Here is a 20,002-nt window from a genome sequence, read left to right as displayed (position 1 = left end):
CTCTGCTTTGCTCAGGGATGCAGCATTTGGTGCAAATTGCTTCTGCCTCTTCCTCCAGCTGTAGTAATTTAATACTGAAGTGACAGGTGCATTGATCACTTGGCCAGACCCTCTTCCAGACAGCAGACAGAAGATGGGAAAAATGCCAATCTGCCATTTTGTAACTTACATTTCTGTTTGTGTGATGAGAAATGTCACCAACTTCTGTCAACCTGGCTTTATTTGAAATCTACCATATAACATACAGTAGGAAATGAAAGATGCTAAAAGATTATTTTGAACCAAAGTTATGTTTTCCTAGAGATTTTCACATTTGCAAAAATGTGGCTCAATAACCAAAAGGATTTCATGCATCATCTGATTTCCCTGTTTCACTTTCACCCCAAAAATTATGAATCCTGGAGTACCAAAGCAGAGGGATATGTAGAGCTATGACATCAGTTTTATTTTTCTTTCAGTGTTTAATGGAGAAAATATTAAATTTTGGAATTTAAGAGAATCTAGCACTCCACAATCCAGCAAGTGCAGTTCATACATTTACTTTTTTATTATTATTATTTATTTGCAAAATCCTTAGCAAACTGGGAATTTGTCTGTTAGTAAATTGGAAATTTGGAATGCAAGGAGGCAATTTAAACTTCCTTTCTGAAAAAAAAAAAAAAACCAACAACAACCTGTTTTATAAATCTGATGGGCATGGAAGTTCAGCTGTGCACAAAAGCCTTGGAGACTACATCAGTGGCACTTCTGCTACAGAGCTGCTACTGGGACGACAGAAAGACTTCTTATAGCTTAGTGCTTCCCAAAACAGCCAAGAAATTTCCTCAAATTACTCACTCCTGAAAAATGTCAGGTTTTTGTTGAACTCACAGGAGCCCAACTTTCTGGGAAATTGGTAGTATATATTGCTTCATGGCTGCAAGAGCACTGGTCTAGTAAGAAGTCTCTACCTTTCCCTGAGGGCTTTTCAGTTTTATCAGTTATGAGAAGAGAAGCATACCATTTTTGGAACTGATCCATACTTTAATTACTTACAACAAATTTTTAACAGCAAAATGGAGCCAAGTGGAGAGAATGAGAACTTTGTGGTTTACAGTGACCACCTTTTTGCAGTGCCTCAGCCAGCAATAAACCAGAAAGTACTTTAATAAAGAGTTCTGTCACTGTTTGAAGAACAACGTGCAACTCTTCTCTGTGCACAGATATTAAAAGATACGACTGCTATGAAGCCATGCTAATAAAATTAGCTTTAGAAGATAAAGGGCACAACACTAAGTCAGCAAGTTATATTTCTCTTGAAATGGAGTAAATAGGTTGTATTAAATTTGTTAAATTTCAATATTGTATTTCCCTAGAACAACAGTGGAGACCTAAAAAAGAAGAGAAACATTTATAAAATGCTAACTTCAACTCTGTTTTACTTTGATACAGTTTAGGGAGAAATCTGTATCATCAGAAATAAATCAGAAGAGACCAGATGATATAAGAAACTTGGTTGCATTCATGAAAAATCTGTCCTTTGGGTTTAGAAGGCCTCGAAGGTAAGAAGTGCATCTTTGCAGTCTAAACAGAAAATGAGACTTTAAAACCAGTGACTTCTCTTTATCCCCTGGGCTGACAGGGAGCAATGAATAAATGAATATAAACATCAAATAACCCAGAATGAAGATTCAAGCAGGACTGATTATTGCCAGACTTTCACAATCACTAAGCTGGCAGAAATTGGCATTGCTTCTGTAAGAAGAAGCCATTCTCTCCTCTGCACACAGAGATCGTGTCTCATGCAATCCCAATGATTTTGACCCCGAACCATTCCTGGACACTTGCCAACCAACACAAATACCTACAGAGCTGTGGAGCCAGAAACACAAAGCCACAGAAGGGAAGAGTACAACGGATTCTTGCAACAGTAACAGAGCTTAAAAGCGATTGCAAAATTACAGTGCTGGTTCCACTGTCTCCTGCAGTATCTACAGTGCTCTCTTAGGTATCTAGAGCCAAGGGAGGGTAATGTCATGAAAGGTGTCTTGGAGACTGCATTCTCCAGCGCAACTTCTACAAGGCTTTATGGTGGAAGGATGCTGAAGAGGCCGATCCCCTCTGACAAGATATAACTGAACAGTAGTCTTTTCTTCACAGAAAGGACAGCGTTACCTAATTCTTCATTTCCTACTGGAACACCTGAAATAATGATTTCCTTATTCTTGACTTGGTATGAAAAAGGTAAGAGGAACTGTTGTTTCTGCATTTTCGTTTAAATATTTATGTCAAAGATGACAGACTGCTACTGATTTTGTAACTGTTATATGTAAAAGCTATGATTTTCACCTTGTAAGCATTAAGAACATTTTTTCTTGGCAGGAAAACTATGTAGCTAACAGACATGACATTTAAGAACATACTTGCCTTTCGCCTTTGTAATCTGTCACAGCCTTTTGTAAAATAGTAAAAAAAAAAAAAAAAAAGAAATGATAGCCGGATGGAGTTTGGTATTTATTTTTTATAGACTACATACGGAGCAAAATGGAAAATACATTGCTAAATAAATATAGATTGCTAAATTTTATCATTAACATACTGAAATAAAGTATATTTATCTGAACAGAATCCAAATCTTAATACACATTTATACAAAAGGATTGAATATCTCAGCTTGGGACTTCCCACGTATTTAATTATGACAGCTTGATGTTCACGATCACTTTGCAAGAATTTAGGCAGAATTACCCCAAAACTCCTGGTTAAAAGGATTAACATAGTGAAGGTTCAATCTACGTAATATTTTTGAGCCATGCTGTAAAAGTTAATGAATGAAAGGAGCTACCCATTTAATCCAGTTATAGTCAGTGTGACTTACTTCAAAACCTTTTAGGTTGATTTTCCTTACACTTCAAAATAAATTTTGAATTGTCAAAACTGCACCCAAGACATTTTTTAAAAGCACTACTAACAAGACCCTTGGACTGCAGTCTAGCTAGGAACGTAGTTTTCATTGAACATAGCCTTTGAATATATCTAAACAACTTCTTGTGGAAGAGGTGCAGTAGGTGGGAAAACTCGTATTGCCTTAACATTTGATTTTTCTGTATCTCTGGTCATCCAAGTATTCAAGCATGCAGCTAAGAGAATCATATTTTTTCAATATATCTCTTGTCATCTTTGTATCTTCCAGTCATACTGTCATCCTTTGAAACTTACTCCAGAGTTGCAACACTTTACTGTAACTAGCTCCTCCCCCTTCTTTTTCAAATTAATATATTCTCCCTTTTGTGGAAAAATTAAGTATTGGGCTGGGTAACAACATATACAAGGTGCAACACATACATAAACCAAATCATATTGCCAACACCTTATATAGAAATGTTGTCTGAAATGGTGCTTAGGAAGCAAGAGTTCCCCAAACCACCCCCATTCCTGTTTGAACAATTGTAGATTTTAGTAAACACAAAAATGCTTCTGCAAATGTAAAAGAGCTTAAGAAAAAATAAGTCCACAGATTTTTTTTTTTTTTTTTTTTACCTGGGAAGTTCCATGTATCCTAGGATGAAATATAAAGATTAATCCAATTTAAGAGTAGGCAAGGTTGAACCACCCCATATTTAAGAATTGAAACCACTTAGAAACTTGAAGAGTTAACTCCTATATTTCGGTGCTCAAAAAAAAAAAAGTATCAGTGATTAACTGCCATCTAGGTTACCTTGAAAACTACAAATACATTTTCAAGATAGAAGTTCCAAAATTCTGCTCCTGTAGCACATTTGGTTTATAGTTTCAACAGTATCCATCAGCCCTGCAAGATAAGTGAAGTCGGTATTAGTCAGCCCACGCCACCTGCAGTAGCTGCAGCAGTCTTAACAGACCACTGGCTGCTGAACAAACCAGCGCAGGTGGAGGGGTAAACAATACACTTTTATTTCACAGTTCAGTGTTTAAAGCACTAAGACTGGGACTCACTCACTTGCTCTGTGTGAGAAAAATTCAAAATTGCAAATCTTTCCTCCCAGTAAAATGCCCAACTCATCCCTATTAGGTGCTTTATGTTTGGGAGACAAGTCATCCTTTTCCCTTCCTGGTCAAACTGCTCCATTTACCAATTAGCTTATACCAGTTGAAGGGAATGGATAGTTAGAGCACTTCCTGTAGGTGGAAGAGACAGTTTTGCATCATCTTGGGAAAAAAAAAAAAAAAGCGCCCTTTTCATTAAATAAAAAAAAAAGGGGGGGGAAAAAAAAAAGAATTGGATACTGTCCTAGTCAGTACTGTAACATACACATTTTTTTTGTGGATCTAGCAATAAGCAATTTGAGAAGAGCTTAACAAAAATCAGCAATAAATCCAGAATGACATATACTGCCTTCCAAATATTAATATATTTTCCCACATTTTTAAAATGGAAATAAAGAAAGAACCACTTAAAGAATTATTTAGCTACTTAATTTCAATAAAATACTGTCACTTCTGATTATGTATGCCAAGGAAAAAAACCAGACAAAAACAAACCACACAATGAAATAGCAAGTCTACTATCCTCCTCGGTGTTCTTCAAATTTTTTCTTCTTGTGGCTTTTATCCCCATCTCCAATTTTTCATATCAGTTTTAAACTTAATGTGATTTTTAAAAAAATATGATGTCAAATTTAATAAAAATTTAGCTGCCTCCAAGTGTAGAGGATGTACTGAGAATCTTCCTTATCAAGCACTGAGGCCCAGGATGTTTCAAGGCTTGTATTTTCAAAACCTCCTGTACCTTTTTTTGTGTGTACATTTATCACATCCCCAAGCCAGCAGCACATTGACAGAGAAACACTGATCCAGCCTAATCTAACTCTGGAAATAGTTCACCGAATTAAGGAGCAGGGGTGGGGAAAAAAAAAAAAAAAAAAAGAAAATCACTGAAAGCGCACACAGATTTCCAGAAGAATTGTAACTATTTATGATTTAGATATACAAATCCTGACGGTAAAGAAAGAATCAACAACTGTTTCTCATGCTGGCAATATATATTTATTGTCATTCTAGAGATAGGTTACCATGTGTATATCAGGACTTCAGACTAAAAATAAATTGGAATTATGCCGGTTGGAAATGAAAGGACTGAATCTAAAGCTGACCTTTAGAAGATCTTCAGTTCCTCTATTTTTTTGTGGGTGGGTGTGTCCTTTTTTTTTTTTAAATTAAAAGCTGAACATCTTCCCCTCCCCCTTCATTTTAACCTCACAAAAATAAATGATCATCCAAATGCAGCTTTTTCTAATTTTACTAATAATCTGCTGGCAATCTCAGAACATCTATATTGTTGATTCTACAACTTCAGAAGGAAGCTAACCTTTACAAACCATGTTCTTCCTCCACTTTACCTGGCTACTGAGTCCAACTTTAAGGACTAGACTTAAGCAGATTAAAGATTTGCTTATATTAGACTACTGTGGTTACATTATTATGGTGCAAACCTTCAACATACATGCTTTGCTGTTCCAGGACAAGCTATATCAGTGCAAGATCTGACAGTCTGTGCAAAAGAAGCCACAGTGCTATAAATTCTTGAAATAGCTTTCTTCTCCCTCTCATATGTATTGACTAACATCTTCCTCCCACTGATTCCACCAATCCCAAATACTGCCCCAAAAAAAGAGAAAGATGAAGATATTTCATGCTTTTGTACAACAAACTCCCCACTCAAAAAAAAAAAAAATAATCCTCCAACTCTGTCTGATCCCCCATCCAAAAACACCCAGGTCAAAGCTCAATGTTACTCACCCTCCCAACCCTCTTCTAGCTTTTATATATCACCATTAAAACAAATGCATACAACTTACTGTACAAATATGAAGCTGCAAGCATTCAAGTTACAGAACATTCTGAAAATATTTCAAGCATAAAAAGTACACTTGATAATTGCAAAAATAAAGTTTCACTTTTTTAAAAAACATTTTGATCAGAGCTCAAGCAAAACAAACATTTAACAATTCCTACTTCAGTTTAACTTTGTAAGAACACCACCTTCAGAAGTTAAAAACAAAAAACTCAGATTTTTGGTGATAAAGTATCTGACCATGGCTTTTAATGAAGAGAAATGGTATATACAACAATGGCACAGACCTTAAGCATCAACAACATATTTCAGCCAAAAGTAAGTCTACAAGTGATCTGAGTCATTCTTAGCATCAAATGGTACTAAGAACCATAATCCACTAGGAACAGACATTAAGTTAGACTGGTACGAATGGAAGGAAAGATCCATGACATCAAATAGGCTCAGTTTTTGTCACTGAACTTGTTTTAGGCTAACAATTTCACTAGTGCAAGACCATATGTTTACCTGATTAAATGAAAACTCATAAATGTCACAATTTAAGAACACTTATACAAAACTATTTTTTTCTTTTAAAAAAGTGCCACATACCATACTTTTACTAAAAAAGTTACAAACTAATGGAAGACTGTCTGCCTCCATCTCTTGTCAACAAGGAAAGGCCAAAGTGATTCTTTGATTCCAGCTCGGAAAGGCGTTCTCTGACCTATCCCCAGCATCTCCAACTTGGAGCAGTCTAGCTGAGCGTTCCTCGGACGAAGAGCACCCACAACTGGACAATCAGTGATCTAAAAAATAAACAGAGAAAAACCCCAACACACCAACAAATAATCAGAAACGACAGAAAAATATTTATTCTTACATACACTCATGAAGTCTTCCTTCATAGCTTTCTATATAGGTACGTTTCCTTCTTCCCTTCCAACTATTTTGTGGGGGTTTTTTTTGCTTGGGGTTATTTGTTTGCTTGTTTTATTGTTAGCTTCATTTCAACGTAAGAGATGTCAGGCAGAGCAACATGAAGTATCTTAAGTTAAATTCTTCTCACTCAATTACTGCTCATCATTTATGCTTTTCTATGCTTTATTCCTACTTTCACCCTATGACTATAATCACAAGGTAAGAAGTGCTCTAAAATGCTGACAGAACCATGTCTTGATCAATATACTTGAAGAGAAATACATTTGCACAGAAAAAATTCAGACTAACTTAGTGTTCTTCATTCTTTTTCTCTCCATCTTCCAAGCCATATTTCAATTACATCCTTTACTAATTCAGAATCCTTGTCATTTATTTTGGAAATAAATAAAATCTTATTTACACGTTATATTCTCATAACATTATCAGTATGTCTTTAAGAGTAGTCTTACTTTTAAGTGTCAATAAACCTGCAGGAGAGGTGTTTTAAGCAAATCAAATATGATTTGAAGTTAATATTCTGTCAATCTGTAAGCTTTTTTAAGGACAAAAATACAATTAAAAATACGGATTTACTTGTGACTAAGGAGAACTCTTCTGCAGAAATACTGTTATGCTACAGACCGAGAAACTGGTTACTGACTGACTGGGTAGTTTTCATAATTCAGCAGGTCAAAGCAGCTGTTGTTTTCCTGACTTAAGACACCAGACAGCACCCTCCGCAATACATCTGCTGTGCCAGACAGACTCACAGAGATCATCCTGAAGAGGAAGCTTATTTAGCTAGCGTGAGACTACTACCTGAAACGATAAAGCACATGCATCCTTCTACAGGTCGAACAACACATCACTTACTGGTCTCAAGTGGCTGCTGGGAAGGTTGAAAGCATCTGCAATTGCACACGCCATTTCGTACTTAGTCATCTGTTCATTGCCAGACCAGTGAAATGTTCCTTTTACTGATGGGTCCTACAGAACAAACAGGAAACACAGGTTAAAAAAAAGCAGCTAGCTAGCCCTCAGCCTAATTCCTCAGCCACAATTCCTAAGAATTGTGCAGAATAATCTTCCAGCAAGATCCTATCCTGAAAGGCACCTCACTGATGTTCTAGAAACGTCTCACACTTTTATAGAGAACACCTGACACGGGATTGAGACTGAACACTGGTGTTACATATATCTGACGTGACTTTTCACAAACAGCTTCTCTTCTGTAGAATTAACTGGAGGGAAAGGAGTGAGCTAACCAACCAAGGTCAAATAGCTGGGGAGGAGGAACTCAGCTGTTCTATACTATTCACTTACTCAAAAACAAATGCAAGAGGCACCACCCATAGCACATTCTGAAAGTTAAACTGCAATCCATGTACAAGTCCTAACAAACAAATTGATTTCATCACATCCACCATATGTGCATGGTCCATTTTCTTCCAGGTTATATGTATGAAAAATAAAAGTGGTTCTTTGGTTTTGTTACCTTGCAAAAGTGGTAATCTGAAGATGCTGTGGTGAATAAACACACTACAGCATTTAAGTCCAGTGGCTTGGTTTTGCCACTTCAGCATTCTTAATACAATAAACAAGGGCATCTTTGAGAATTTACATCCAACCACCATGAGGATTTTTTTAGTCCAAAATGGCAATTTCTAAAAGGCCTATTAGAGTAAGTTAGGTATTTGCATTTTTCTCCTGTACACTAGAAGACACATGACAATTTTCAGAAGGATCTGTTCCATCATTGCACTCACTTTTGTTTCAAATATCAGAGTATCTACACACTGTCATGTAAAGATACTGTAGTATTACAGCTAGTTCTTTCCTTCCTCCCAGTGTTCCAGAAATGCAAAGAATAATGCAGGCTATGTGCAGCTCTCATTTGTTCAGAAACAAAGCCAAGAACTTGAACTGTTTTTACCTTGAAGGGGCTTGTTTCTTTAAATTCTTACCAGCATTCTCTTCTCAGCTAGTTGTCTGCAAACAGTTGCTACATCCTTGACATTAGTAGGAAATCTTTGTTGCCAGTGATCCATGTTGGCAGATTTATTACTGAACTGCACTTTATCAAACATAACAGTCACAGCACTCTCCTCCAGTCTTTCTACCTCTCCATACAAGACAGGAATCCTAAGTACTGCAGCACCTAAAAGAAAGAATATTTTAGAAGTATTAACATTGTTATGGATAGCTATGAATGCAGCAGCATAACCTGAGAAGTGTTTTGAAAGTGTTAAGAAATATGTTTGTGATATTAAGCATCTACAAAACACAAAGAAAATGCAATTAATATGTTTGTCCTCAGAATATCATTTTAATTTATATCAATTAAAACAGTTTATAAACACTAAGTTTACATATTTTCACTTATGCCATTGGTTTCCATGAAGTATAACAAGTTTTCATTAACACCACAAGAGAAAACAGAAGGCCTGTTTGGGTTAGAGCAAAAATTTAAAAATTAAAAAAAGCAACTGGACTATGCAGTTACTCCAGCACTCCCCATCTTCCCTGGGTAAGAGCAAGAACAAAAATTCCCACCAACCACAAACCACCATATTCAGGCCGCAATTACAGACAAAGATTTTTCATGCAGCATGCAGAAGCCTCCTGCAGATTTACCAGAAAAAAAGACATCAACCTTGGAATGAATAAAAAGCTTCACAAATAAGGAATAAGGTCACAGAACACAGTAGTAAACAGTATTAGGTTTCAAGATAGTGATTTGAGAAATTAAACTAACAGCAAACAAGTGCAAAGAGAAGGACATTTTCTGGTAGAATACATCCCACTAGTCTATCTTGGTCATGACGACTCCAAAGGCCTCTTTGAAGGGAAATCCAAGAAGGCTATGACAAATTCATTAAAAGTAATACAGGTAAAAGAAGTAAAAAAAAAAAAAAAAAAAAAAAAAAAAAAAAATCAGTCTTGAAAATGAAGTGGAAGTCACCAAATCATTGCTATTCTTAAAGATTTGTAGGAAAACGCTAACAGCTATTATAAAAACAAAAAGCTAACAAATTATTCACACAGAAAAGTAAACCAAAAGAAGTACTTACACAAGAAAAACAAATACAGTAAAAAAAACAACATGACACTGATTTCCTGCTGCTCTAAAAACAGTTATTTGGTCACTCAGCAAATATGTTCTTCCTCTCTTCAAATACCGGTTGAAATACCTCTCTTAATATCTTTAGAAATATTCATTGAGAAAAAGACTGCCTTCCTTTTGTTCTCAGAGAGCTGAGACTTGGAGAGCATTAATTTTATTACCAAAACATTTTAATTTTATAAGCATGAATACTAAATATAACTTGTATCCCCTCCTAACCAAAGTAAAATATATTTTCAAAAAATACACACAAAAAAATTATTAGCGGAGATTCTTGCATTATACAACAGCAATAGATAAGGAAGTTCTTCATGCAACTAGAATAGACTGAATTCTCCCTATCCAATATTAGCAAATTAGTGGTTGGAAGACTAATACATCTAAAATATTTCTATTTGTATGAAACAATATCATTAACATTATCAAGCATCTTACTCAGCACCACCTCGAAATTCCTTCTGCTAATAATGCCACTGCTGCAACCCACTACTGCCTGACAGATCGTGCTCAGAAAGGTCATGAAACAAAACTGAAGGGCTGAGCTGGGGGAAGGATCTAGTGAGATACCCATGTACTTGAATTTGGTGCAGTCTTATCTTCAATACCAATCTAGAAGAGGGAGCAAACTGCATCACAGTCAAATTCAGAGATGAATTTCTGTAAGAGGTGGAGTGAATAACTTTTTATTTAAATTAATTTTTACTTAAATAGGAATTTTCCTTTCGAAGTATTTTTTAGAGGCCTATCATTTTCAAATATAGTACATATTTACTTATTGTAAGACCATCACACTAATGTATCAATTGTTCAATTCTCTGGTTAGGCAGAACAGAATCACAGCATGAGTATCATACTGACTTATCAGAAGCTTCTTCTGCAAGTACATTGAGATTATTTTCTTCAAATTCTTTTTGAAAGTAGAAGTGATACTTCCCTTATAGTCTGTGAATGCAAACTGAGAGCGTGCTAACTAGAAACAACCAAGTATCTCTTTTATACAAGAAGTAAGTTTTAAATTCAAGGGAACATGTTCAGTCCTAAGCTTTTTTCCCTTATCAAGTAGAATTTTTAAAACTATGTTTGTATATTTTGAATGCAAGTTTTCATTAATAAAATATGTAAATAATAAGGAAAACCCCCCTAGTTGCTTAAAACCAGAAATATGCTACTAACCCTATAGAAAGTGTTCCAGGCAGGAATCTGATGTGTGGGGCAAGCTAGGTAGGTAAAAATAAAATGGATGGCCTGATGGCTTACGTAATGAGAACGAAACAGGAGATCAGCAAGAAAACCGAGAGTAACAACAAAAGCCCATGTTGATTTTATCTGCACTATTATTGAGTCACAAGTCTGTTTTTCTCTTTAAGTAAACATACATTTAGAGCAATTGCAATGCATCCCCCTAAATAACAGCAGCTATATATTAAGCGTGGTAAAGCTTGTATCATTCCAACATATTGATGATGTATTTTATCTTTCCTTAGGAATAGTTGATTCACAGTAGACAAAGGCTTGCGAATGTCCATCAGCAGATTCTAGTAACACAAATGAAGATCGAAACAAGTGAGAAATAAAGCTTTTTTCAACCTATAAGCAATAGGAATCATTTATGAGGAAGGAGACTGACTCCTAAGCACTTTATTTTCTAAATCTCATTTCCATGGTTTTGCAACTTTACCACTGACTTACAGCTCTATTAAGCTAATTATACAACTAAGTAAAAACTCCGTTAAAAATGTGTAACTGTATTCTTACCTTCATTATTTTCCAGAACTGCCTTTTCACCCTCCAGTTTGGTTTTACCATATAAATTCAGGGGATTTGGTACATCAGTCTCTTTATAAGGAGGGCTTGTTCCATCAAACACATAGTCTGTACTAATGTAGATCAGAAACGCTCCAACTCCAGCTAGGAAGAAAATGTGTATACATAGTCTATTTTAATTCATGCCTTGTTTGAAATCCCAATAAACCTTTAAACAAATCTGCAAAGAACCTCATCTCCTAGCCCCATTCATTCCCACTGCTCTGTCCGTTCACTGATCCTTCACGCAGACATGCCTGCTACCCTTACAGAGAATGGATGGACGTCACACCAATCGCCGAAATGACTTTCGGCACGTTGAGTAACTTACTCATATTTATGCCCATGTATAAATAAATGCAGTATTTTAACAAGAAACCAAATCCATTAGATGGTCTCCTTACCTGCCTCTTTTGCTAAGTTCCCTGAAGCAGCCACATTGAGCTGAGAAGCAACGTCTGGTTGACTTTCTACAACATCTGGCCTTCTCTCAGCAGCGCAATGCACTATAACATGAGGCTGGAAATTAAAGACTAATTTTAAACAAACGTTGTCAAAAGATTGCAGTTGCACCCTAACTCTAGCAATGAACTCCCTCAGACAAAAAGGCATTTCATTAAGTTATGTGAAGTAATAAAAGTAGTAGTACTACTTTTAATCATGGCATTCTGAGGAACATGTTTTCCTTAGGAAATGAAGTAGAACCATGCTGCTTCAAGATACCAAAAAAATTGATCATTAGTTTTGTAATTATGATCTTCAGTAGTTTTGATTTTACAGCAAGATTAAAGCTGTAGGTTTGTGGGGTTTTTAACTCTGTATAATAGTATAAAATATATCTCACACACAAAATGATACTCAAAAAAATTCACTGAACTATTTTTAGATAAGCCATTTACACGTGACTTATTTGACACATGCAGACTATTAACAAGATATTTAAAGCCATTTTACAGAATGGCACCCTGCGTAATGGGTTTTATATACTCCCCTTGCAAGTTAGATTGAAAAACACTGAACTTCTTACCGCACCGCACGCTAGACTTACAGTTACCGCTGTTGTATTCAAGCATTCAACTTCAAAAGAACTGCCTCATATTGCTATGTCAATAACTCACATTCATCTTTTCCTTTCAACTGTCAGTGCAGGTGTGCTGACACGTACATCTGGTACCTGCAGTCTAGCTATGGTGATGATGGCAAAGGTCAGAACTTTCTGTATCTACAGAGCAAATCTATACTCCAGATGTGGCAGAAAAAGCAGCCATAAATTTTTCAGAGCTCTGCCAAAGCGTTAGCCCCACTAAAGCCACATGAACTCAGCACCAGAACAGCACTATCAACGGATTACTACCCTGTCCATCTACTTCATACTCCAGAAACTTACCTGAAACTCATGGATAATGTCATGAACTGCAATAGAGTCCAGAAGATTAACCTGTTCAAATCTGGGCTGAGCTCTCCTGTATCCACAGCCAACTGCATTCCAATTATTTTCATTGAATTCTTTAAACACAGCTCTGCCAAGAAGTCCTGTAGCGCCAGTAATCAAAACTCGCCTACTGGGAATATCAACATCTTCCTAGGGAAATGAGAACACAAAAAGTTTTCTTTCTACTATTATTACTGTTTTGTCTTAAAAAGTATGCAGGGCTACAGTCAGTGCTACTGTACTAAAACAACTTTCCTTGCCACATGAATGTTTTGGAGTATCTCATGGAACACAATGGCTGGGAACACCAATACTGTACCTAGTCAAGTATTTAAACGTATTTTTGAGGATAATGAAAACAAAACTTAGATGGGAAACTCATTTACTTGCACAACGAGTGGGGAAAATACACCAAGCCACTAATAAAGACAGAATTTTAAGTTAATCCAAAATCTGATAACTGTGCGATTTGAAATGAGGGAAATAAATTGATTTGAAAATGGACACAAAATATGTAATATTTCGGGTCCACATCCTGCAACAAATAATCTTGGATAGGCTGTGCCTGTTAGAGGCTGCAGCAATACAATGACTGTAAGAATTGAAGACTTGACTTTTGTTATTAAATAGAACAGTAATTCATTGTTATTCAACACAATAGTCTAATAATAAAGAAACCAAAGATACAGCTCTCTTCTCAGTTTTACAAAACGCATCTGAAAGTGATTTGATAATTTAAACTCTCAATCTATACAACATACTAAAGATTTACTCCAGCTACTGCACGTTTCAGCACTTAAGGCAGTTGCATACATCAGTTCACACAAAGTTCATTTCTCTCCACCACCCACCAGACCATCAAGTTTTCAAGGCAGCAAACATAATCATTATTTCCTTTCATGCTTTCCTTCTGCACGTATCATGAACAAGAGCCTGCTAAAAATCAAAAGCATATGCCCATGTGCCAGTACAGAACACAACTTCAGGTGTGCAGAATCCAGAAATCTTGATTTTCCTGATTACTTCATACACAAAACCAATTTGTGATAATTAATTATAATTTTGTAAATGCTCTCTACTATGCAATTCAAATAGCCCAGTCACTTCTGAGCATTCTTACGTTTTCAGCATCGTAACAGACTGCTACTTTTAAATTGCAGCACAGGAAGCAACAGAAATCGCTTCCAAATTACTGTCTTTCACCCTTAAAGTTAAAAAGGTTTTGTTCCATCAGGGTACATGCAGAGGTGTGTTATGGAAACAGCCTATCCCAAAACAATTGCTTAAAGTTCCCAGCTCACTGCAAGTATTTTCCTCAACTACAAACTTTCAGGTAAAGGGTGACTTATTCCATCAGTACTGGATGAAAATTAGTAATTTATATCTGGACAGTTTCCTGAAAATGACAGACTACAGCAAGTGATGTTTTAAAAAAATCTACCTTTATCTTTACAGTCAATTTGACCTCAGAACACAAGTTTGTTTACAATTTTTTAAGACTGTGCATATTTCTCTGAAAAGCATAAGTGAGAACACGGAAGTACTGGTTGTTTTTTTAATTATGTACTTTTTACCTCCGCAAAAGTCTGGCTAAAGGGTCATAGGACAGATTATCAGTGCTTCTATAGCCAGATGGTACTTGCTAATAAGTATCAATGACTGGTTGCAGAAAACAGAGTTGAAATGTTCTCTAAAAATGTCACAGAGTATTTTTAATAAATAGAAAGTGACCAACACAAAAACATGTATCGTTTGTAAAATCTGACATTTTAAAGCATCATTCATCTAAGTCAGTTCATTCTATGCATCATAAAGAGGATATTACGTTAGCAGCACAGCTTAAACCGAACACAGTCACAACTTTTACCAAGTACAGTTTGCTTCCTGTTGCTGTTGTCTGCAAGACTGATTTTAGTCACTCGTTTCTGAGAAACCAAGATTAAGTGATAGATGTTTCCCATAAATTCAACACAAACCAACTATTAACTTAAACACATTTCACCTTGCCAGAACTTAAACATTCTGGTAACACAGAACCTGCACAGATTAACTCCCTGCTTATAAATTGCCTTGCTCCTTCGCAGAACGTCACGCAGCTGCAGCAGCGTTTCTGTCTCAAACTACAGACAACAGAACTTCCAGTCCAAGGGACCTCAGAGCTTTGACGTTCCTGCCACTGTTGTTTGCGGATGCTCTCAGGGACTGGCAGAAGCTCCTGCTGTTGCCGCACAGCTCTCCGGGCACAGACAAGTGACTGGCAGTTAACAGCACCATACTCCTCAGTGTATCAACCAAATCATCTTTAACAGCAAAGCTAAAAATTTAACTGCTGTTACTTGCTTTGTCTTGCAAGGAATTAATCATGGTGCTCTAGAAGAGAAGGTGGCAAAAATCTGTAACTACTATCTACTGGTATCAGTACTTAACTGAAATCATATACGGCATAGCATCTTCTTTTTGACTTTTGTTAATTTGCATTTTTTTCTTAAATATGGCTGGAGTATTAATAATGTAAGGGATCTAACAGATAAGGCTGCTCTTCACTGTTATCCTAATGAGCTAGAAAGTACACTTAGAACTTACAGTAATTTTATAGACAGTTACTATATGTAAAGAATAAAAGACATTCTAGAATTCAAATGTTATCCTTGTGCCTGCAAGTTTTATAGGCTTAAAGCTTCTTATTCAGAGTAGCCTATCTGCTAAAAAATCTCGTGTATTTCTCAACGAAGAAGCAATAACATTCAGAATCATCAAATGTGCAAAAAGTTCTCTTTGCAACTAATTTTGAATACTACTACTTAAATGTAGTTTTGAGCTTTTTAATAAAGCATCCGATTTCACCTTGCTTTATCTGATGTTCAATATTGACTAAGAATCAATGTAATAAAGAAAAGTTGTACTCAGCAGTCTCATTCACATAAAAATATACAAGCAACAACATCGTAATATTAAAAAATGGAATTTATGAGACCCAAGACTACTTTGTGGACACTACCAAAATACAAATTAAGAGTATAATTTACAAAAATAGTAAAATGTGATGCATTTCACGGTACTTTTTAAGCTTTATGTAAAAACTGAACTTGATAAAATCAAAAATACCACCTTTAAGGAACGCCCACTAAAACCTGAAGCTACTGGGATAACACAGATCTGCAACGTAACATGACGACAAACAAGTCGCTACAGGGATGTCACGACAAGTCTGGGCTCTTCCCTCAGCTTTGACATCACCTGCAGCAACAGAGAGCGAAAGGAGAACCACGGGGCTTCCTCGGAGTCCCGGCCCGAGGAGCCAGCGCCTACCAGCCCTGACAAGAAGTTCTGTATTTATTTTCTATTTTCAACACTCACTCGCTACCGCGGTGGCTAAAAGCTGCACGTGTTGGACGTGATTAGCAATCAAACGTGACAACAGAGAATAGCAAACCTACACCGGTAACGACGGGCGGAGTTCCTGCCCAGCGCTGCTGTTACAGCGGATCTCCGCTGTGCGGGAGGGCCGCTAAGATGGAGCGGTTTGACACCGCAGCGGCCTCACCAGCCCTCACCGCCCGCTGCGACCGGAGATCTCCGCGGGGATTAACGCAGGAATAACGGGAGGCGCTCCGGAGCACCCGCGCTCCTCGAGCCGGCGGGTGAGCCCCCCGGGGGGCAGGAGGCGGCCGAACCAACTTGGAAATGAAGGGCCCAGGCGCCCGCCTCAGCGGCGGGGCCGCCCCCTGCGCCTCGCCGGCCCCGCCGCCGCACTGCGCCTCCGCGCCCGACCGCCAGCCCCGCGGGACGCGGCCCCTCTCCGCCTTAGCCCCTCTCCGCCCGGCCCGCCGGGGACGCGGCGCTCCGCGCTCGGCCCAGGGCCCCGCCCGGCGGCACCACCCGCGGGGGCGGCCCTGCCCGGGCCCGCCTCGGGGAGCCGGGAGCCCCCGCCAGCCCTCGCTGCGCACCCGGAGAAAAGCGCCCCGGCGCCGCCGCTCACCTCCACCAGCTCGCAGCGCCCCGGCACGAAGCGGATCTTGAGCTCCTTCTCCCGGCCCACCATGGCGGCGGCGCGGGGGGCCCGGGCCGGGGCCTGCTCCTGCTCCCGCGGGGCGCGCCGGGCGCTGCGGGGGGGCGGGCCGGCCGTGCGGAGGGCGCGCCCTCATTGGGCAGCAGCGGACGCAGGTACCTCCCACCGCCGCGCGCTCATTGGCTGAGGCCGGCCAGGGGGCGGGACCGAGCACGGGTTTAAAGGGGCAGCGGCGCTCGGGGGAAGCGCCGGGCTCTGCGCATGGGCCCGCCCGGCGCCAGCGGAGGAGGCGAGGCCGCAAGCGGGGGGAGCGGGGTGTCCCTCCCTGGGGCCGGGCCCAGCCCTGCGGAGCCCTGCGAGGAACCCTCGAGCAGGAAATAGGAAAACACAAGAGCGCCGGACTGTACGTCAGCAGAGACAAAGGGACAGGCCCAGCACGCGGCTGGGAAGAGCTGAAAGCGGGGTGCGAGCGGGTCGGGCTGTTGGAAATACAGTGCGGAGACACTGGGGCAGGGGGGCCCTTCCCTCAGCGGACAGAGGGGACGGGGCGCGCCGCCCCCCAGCAGGCACAAGGCAGCCGGCGTGGGGCGGAGGGCGGCAGGGAGCACAGGCTGTGTCCCTGGAGAGCCACAGTACTGCCAGCTCTGCTGCAGCGGCTGCACGGTTCATGGGTACAGAGTGAACTCTCAACTGTCAGTGAATGATCCAGGCCTGCCCTTTACAAAATTACACCAAAATCGGTTATGTGGCTGCTAAGTGACACCTTTAACAATGTCACTGTCAATAGAAATTATTTCATGTTCCTGGTAGAATTGCCTTTGAGAAAGTAATCACTGCTTACCATACTCATCCTATATACATAATTTTATGCTTACAAGATGACAAAATTCATTTTTTTACATGCAAGATTTTAAGGGAACATGACTCTGTACACAAAGCTTTTTACTGGGATACTTCCACCCCCTGCAAAGGCAAAGACATTGCTTTTAACAACAAGACTAGAAGTAGATGTGTAAGAATTAATGGCCAACAGTTATTTTAGCTACGTTCACAAATCTTCACCTGATAAGTTTAGTTCAGCTTGAACTTGATCGAAACAGCATTTAATTAGTAGTCAAGGGAAGAAACTAGCTGATACTACAAGAATTAACACAGCTAAAGAGAAATCAGAAATATCTACTAAAATTGAATAGAATGACATTGACAGGACAAAGAAGTACATATATATAAACCACTTCAAGCAGCTTCTGCTTGCTTGGAATGCAGATGCCCTATTTCTCCTTGTAATAAGCTATGGACATTTAATTCCCTTGCATCAACCTTGGAGTTCTATTAAAAACATCAGTAATTCATAACTTGAAATTCAGAAGAAAAAACTTCAAAGAAATACTGAACTGTTCAGCAGCACAAAAGTGAAAACTCCAAGCACATCTCATGACACACCTCCTCCTCCCCACACAGACTCCAAGAGCTCACTGTACATCTCAGCAAAAACAATGACATGGAAACAGAAGTGTTGCCTTCCGGGAGGAAGGTAGGGAAGACATTAGCACTGGTGTCTCAAGCTAGAACCAGAAATTGGCCTGCGAAGTATCTTTACTTTGTCACCAGTATAACAGTTACAAAAACTACATGTGTTAGCTTTGTAACAGAATACAGTATATTTTTTTCTCACGTATTTACACTGAATTCAGCAGCATTCTAGCTTATAATTTCAATTTATTATTATTACATTTACTTTGTGAAACACTATGATTTCATGGAATAGACAAACAAAAATTTTACTATAGCCCCTATAACAGTCATTTAAGCATAATGTATCACTGGGTGACTAAATGCACTGCTCATTAAACTAACATGTCAGATTGTAATTTGCAGAGACTAAAGTGCAATTAAGTCTCTCTCTCTCGCCTCCTGTTTCCTTTTCCCTGTATTCTGTAATCAAAGCAGCAATCTGTTAATGCAAGTATCCAGAGCCTTACCTGCTCCATTTCCACCAGCATTTCAGGCATTGCCTCAAACTACAGAAGGAATTACCAGCCTAGGAAATTATTGCAGTTCAACTGCGCGTTTGTCCCTTTGTCTGCTTTTGCCTGCAGGGAGCACATGGACTGAAAGAAGCAATAGCTCAGTTGACCTTTGAAACCAAAATGCTAATCCAAGCCCTGTATCACGTGTGGCTCTGAATCCTGTTAAGCTTTTGGTTTATTCCCAGTGGTACCATTTAAGCAGCTCAGTATGAACTTAAATTTTTACTTCGTAACAGCCGGCATGAGCAAGTGCAGCCATTGTGTGCATAAAAGGTATTCAGAGCGCTGGCACTGAGTCTTACACAGTTTTCCTTTCACAGGAAACAGGAGGAGGGCTCTAATTAGGTCAGCCAGGTGGAGGGTTCTAGCAGCTCTTCATTTTACATTTAAAGTAAGTACAGCCCAGACCTTGCTACAACACAGCAAAATGGACAATCAGAGAAATAAATTATTGTTAAATCATGTATCCTTTCAATTAAAATGGTATGTTCCACAACATGAAAGTAATTGATTCCTGCAGTACTTCAGTCAGTTGAGCTGCCAGTATCAAGGTTTCAGGTTTGAGAACGTATTTCATATGTACATGAAACTGGCAAAGCCACTTAGACTGAAGTTGACACAAAGCACTCAAGATTTCCCCTTTGCTTCCACTCTTCTCTCCCCTGTCTGCTCTACATTATTTACCTGTTTTAAAGCTAAACCAAAAATTGATATTGCTCTAAGGCTGGCATAATTATTTGCTAAAATTTCCCTAATTTTTGTCAATATAAGCATGCTCTTGCTAGCCTAAAATAACACTTAGGCCAAACTGCCCATTAAGCTAGAAAGCTTTAAGAACAGAGACTGTATGAAGGAAGTACGTAGCCATCATAAAGCACAGTCCTGTGATAGC

The 20,002-nt window shown here is 38.9% G+C and overlaps 1 protein-coding gene across 2 annotated transcripts; it reads right to left on the bottom strand.

Moving 5' to 3' along the window:
* Nucleotides 1-2,480: 2,480 nt before the first annotated feature.
* On the bottom strand, nucleotides 2,481-19,107 carry MAT2B (methionine adenosyltransferase 2 non-catalytic beta subunit). Of its 2 annotated transcripts, none has more exons than XM_074838135.1 (7): nucleotides 19,063-19,107; nucleotides 13,027-13,221; nucleotides 12,044-12,158; nucleotides 11,592-11,744; nucleotides 8,677-8,870; nucleotides 7,586-7,699; nucleotides 2,481-6,600 (listed from the first exon to the last, which is right to left on the bottom strand). In XM_074838135.1, exons 1-7 carry the CDS (start codon nucleotides 19,090-19,092, stop codon nucleotides 6,430-6,432), a joined length of 972 nt encoding a protein of 323 aa, XP_074694236.1. In that variant the 5' UTR covers nucleotides 19,093-19,107; the 3' UTR covers nucleotides 2,481-6,429. The 2 variants fall into 2 exon arrangements, with proteins under 2 accessions (XP_074694236.1, XP_074694235.1); XM_074838134.1 differs by lacking the exon at nucleotides 19,063-19,107 and adding an exon at nucleotides 17,051-17,183.
* Nucleotides 19,108-20,002: the final 895 nt, after the last annotated feature.

The sequence above is a fragment of the Strix aluco genome, chromosome 13, assembly GCF_031877795.1.
Source record: "Strix aluco isolate bStrAlu1 chromosome 13, bStrAlu1.hap1, whole genome shotgun sequence".
Lineage (NCBI taxonomy): Eukaryota > Metazoa > Chordata > Aves > Strigiformes > Strigidae > Strix > Strix aluco.
The sequence above is the reverse complement of the archived record's forward strand: the minus strand, read 5'-3'. Positions and strand labels throughout refer to the sequence as shown.